The sequence below is a fragment of the Crocodylus porosus genome, unplaced genomic scaffold (assembly GCF_001723895.1).
Source record: "Crocodylus porosus isolate Cpor-Errol unplaced genomic scaffold, CroPor_comp1, whole genome shotgun sequence".
Taxonomy (NCBI): Eukaryota; Metazoa; Chordata; order Crocodylia; family Crocodylidae; genus Crocodylus; species Crocodylus porosus.
In genome coordinates, this window is record NW_017728907.1 from 61,972,839 (window position 1) to 61,976,755 (window position 3,917).

At 40.4% G+C, this 3,917-nt stretch overlaps 1 protein-coding gene across 1 annotated transcript; it reads right to left on the reverse strand.

The window, feature by feature from the left end:
- Positions 1-881: 881 nt before the first annotated feature.
- Positions 882-3,087, reverse strand: INSL5 (insulin like 5). The gene is made up of 2 exons (XM_019531655.1): positions 2,693-3,087; positions 882-1,167 (listed from the first exon to the last, which is right to left on the reverse strand). Exons 1-2 carry the CDS (start codon positions 2,865-2,867, stop codon positions 932-934), a joined length of 411 nt encoding a protein of 136 aa, XP_019387200.1. The 5' UTR covers positions 2,868-3,087; the 3' UTR covers positions 882-931.
- Positions 3,088-3,917: the final 830 nt, after the last annotated feature.

Genomic DNA, 3,917 nt, shown 5'->3' on the forward strand with positions numbered 1-3,917 from the left:
GGGGCTCATGGTCTCAGTTGTGTCTCACCCACAGCCAGAACCTAGAGTCCTGCCCCTGACAAGGCTCTGGGTCTCAGCTGCACCCTACTAGCATGGTGGGTTGTGGGGTTTCTGAGTCCGAGCTGTGCACGAGGCACAGCCAGAACCCAAAGCCCAGTAGCTGTGGGGACTCTCCCTCCTGGCTGTGCATAGCCCTTGCGACTGGGAGCCCTCTCAGCAAAGGGGGCTCCCAGCCATGGGTGCTTGCTTGCTTGCAGATGCAGGAGGAGCCTAGGATCTGGCTCCCCCTACACCAGCAAGAAGGATCTAATGTGTGACTGTGGATCATGTGTTAGATCCAATCACGACTTTACCTGCATGTGTAGAGGGGGCCTTGCAGACTGAATCACTGGTGTGATCTGGTATAGCAAATCAAACATGCAATTTGAATCCCAACGTCAGTCTGATACTATGTATATAAAAATACATATACTGTATTTTGTTATCTAAGGGAGCCTTTGAGTGATGCATATACCCAGGTCTGATAGCTCTGCTGAAATCCTGCTACTGTGTGTATGGGAGCAAGAAAATATAATGAGAACCATACATAGTAAATTGAACATTTTATTAAATTTAATCACAAAACTGATACTGAACAGTAACTGGATAGGGCAAACTTTTGTACATATGTTTTGAAACTTAACTGTTTAATACATGTTGTTTTTAAGTATATTTTACAGAAAGTTGAGTTATGACACAGTCATTTCCAAGCTGGCTTGGAGTAAACTGATAAATGTTAACTTTTAACCAGTGGTGTGATACAAAAACATTCAACTAAAAATCAAGAAATACAATCAGAACAAGTTACTTCAGACAGTTAAACATGGTTTTGTAGGGGAGGGTTGTGGATATTAAAGCTATGAAATCTAATCTATCCAACACCTGCTAGGTTTTAGCACAGTGAACTTATATCTCTTTCAGTGCAGCCAATGCTGCAGCAGGATGTAATGAGCAGTGCAGCCACGTCACGCTTTTCTGCCATGGGCATTTGCCTGACAACTGTTAAGTCTCTTTCAGACTCAGTTTTGGTGTTAGGAATTTCTTCATTTAGGGATTCTGATTCCTGATCTCTGTATCCCAAGGATTCTGGATAATTATTGCTTCCATGCGCCAAATGGAGGTATTTTTCTGTTGCATAAAAATGAGAAACAAATTACATTTGGAGATATGGGATTTTTCATAAGTCAGCTGTAATGGAAAAAGACTAGGGAGAAAAATAACCCTGAAGTCATATCAGTCTTCGTGTCATTGTGCATATTTGTTACGATATGAAAGATTAAGATGTACTTAATCACAGAGCACTGAAAACAGATTCCACTGATATCCCATTTTCCAGTTTTGTTGTGAAAATCTTTGTGAGTACAACAAATGTGTTTATCTACAAGGGCGGTTGCCTGGCTGGCCACGACTGATATGCTTATTGCACGTTTGCTTCGAAGCATAAAAATAGTGAAGCTTTGTCTGACAAATATAGTTAAAATCTATCTGCCACACTAGCACATGATGCATTCCTCCCTGAAATCCATGTCAGGTGTATAAGAAGCAAGGATGCATCTGTGGTATGTTTTATTGGACTAATTGCATAGTTGAGACTGCCCTTCCTCAGGTTTCATGTCTTGTATATAGACATGAATAATTTCAAGCTTCCCAGTTGTTTCAGGCACTAAAATTATATCATCTTACAGCAAATTATACTTCCCAGCTGTTCATAATTCAAGTGCATTTTAAAGTTCTCAGTACAATTTGCTGTTTTCTCATTATCAAAGTATAAAAGCATCCACTCCTTGCTTAGTGATGTTTCCCATTTAGCAAGTACTCTAATAAGTGGGCTTTCAGAAATATTTCTGGACACATTCTTTTTTCTCCACATGTAGTCACACGCTAGCTTTTGATAGTGTATCACCTTTATAGAAAGTGGATGCTTTAGACTGGAAAAAGAAAGAATGGTTTTGGTTTCTCCTAGAACAAAACACATTTATTTTATCCTTCCTAAATAAGATTCCAAACTTGTTAAGTACAAATCTCTAGTAGAGCCGATCATACTAATTAGACTTGTATACTTATTCTTGACTTGTCTGACTTTGCCTGTTTTCTGACTGATAAAATAGCCATACATAAGACATATAATTACATATTACATGTTGTTAATATATAGTGTTCAGGTGACATGCAAAAATATTGTGAATAAATTATGTTATAAATAAAAATACTTTAATGTGAAACCTTGGGAAAAAGTCATTTCCCATTGAAGATGATGGCAAAACTTCTATTGGTTTCAGTACGGCCAGCATTTTGCTGTTGGCTTTAAAACCAGGATTGAGATGTTCAATCTGATCAAGTCCCCAAAGCTGGCTTTGAAAATCTCAACCTAGATGTCTTTTATTTAAGAAGATAAAAACATAAGCATAATATCCTACAGGAAAACACAGATGTAGGTTGTGCCATTGCATTGTTTGAATAAAATGAATCTCACAATTCAACTTTGAAAAGTGACTTTTTAAAAGAGAAAATACACTTAGAGCCACATTCTTACATGCAAGCAAGTGATAAGTCCCTCCCTCCCATCACTGAATTCAGTATATGAAGAGAGAAATAAGCCCACTGTAAAAAAAAAAAACAAAAAAAAAAACACACATTACAAAATCAGTATTACCAGATAGATGTGGATAGTCACTCAGATGCCTTTTCCATCGGGATCCTCCACAAGTGAAGACAACTGCTCTTACAAAGTCTCTCCCGCAAAGTTTCATAAAACTCCCTTCACCTTTTACTTCAGAGGCAGCAACCAGGGCAAAAAATAAAACCAGAGCCAGTATTGTGCCCTTCATGTTGCTGAAATAGCGCTTGTTTGGTTCAGATTTCAGTCAGGAAGGAAGAGGACCAGCAAAGGCAAGAGTTAAGGATTCTGTTGAATCCACCCAATTTATACAAAAGGTGCATTCACTCAGTTGGACAAGGGCTTATTTTGATGACGCTTTAATGTTTGTCAAGTGCCTGAGTTAATCATTTGTTTCTGGTAACACTTCAAGTGCCTTCGACTTCCACTTGGATTCGGGTCAGTTATTAGTACTGCTTAACAATAGAAACCTGTACAGTAACATAGCATATTTATAAAGAGAGTCATAGATCCATATTGCTAATGTGTGCATTCTGGAAAAGTGAATGGGCATTTATTGCATGTGTTGCATACAATGAGTTACGTCTCTGCATCTGTGCTGGGTTTTGACCATAGGGAAGCTCAGTCTACAGCAACCTGTTAAACAGCTGTGCCCCTTACTGCAATTCAAGCAGACACCTAGTCATTTCTCTCATACTTTAAATCCTAAGCTATAAAATGAGGTAGCTTCTTTCCTGCTTACTTAACCAGACAGCTGTTCATCATATGCATTTTCTTCCACTGCTGTCATTTCATGTAATTTGGCAATCCAGCATCTAAGGCAGCGGTTTGCAACCTTTTTGGATTCAGGGCACCCCTCCATAACTTTTTTTGTATTTGGTGGCTCCCCAGCTGAGAACCACTGTTGTGCTGTCTCAGCTGTCCTATCTTGCATGCCCATGCTTCCAGGGGGAGCCTGCAGAGTCGAACTGAGAAGGGCTGTGGCAGACAGGATGTTCCTACTTGCTTTGTATTTACCAGCTAACCCTGATGCAGGTAGAAACACAGGCACTTGTTGTATCCGTTCCTGATCTGGCTCAATGGATGGCACATGGACCTGTTTCACCCAGTGGCAGCAACAGTGGTGCCCATGCCTCAGCTCCCCAGGGTGCCACAGCATTCCAGTCGCAAACCAGAGGTCTAAGCAGAGGAGTCGAGTTCATTCAGCCCGAGGGCCGGATGAGCATTCCTGAGCTGGTGTGTGGGCCAGACCAGGGCTGAC

Coding starts and splice junctions, on each gene's coding strand:
- INSL5 (XM_019531655.1), bottom strand. CDS start 2,867: ATGAAGGGCACAATACTGGCTCTGGTTTTATTTTTTGCCCTGGTTGCT. Junction 1,168..2,692: donor TGACTATCCACATCTATCTG/GTAATACTGATT, acceptor TTTATGCAACAG/AAAAATACCTCCATTTGGCG.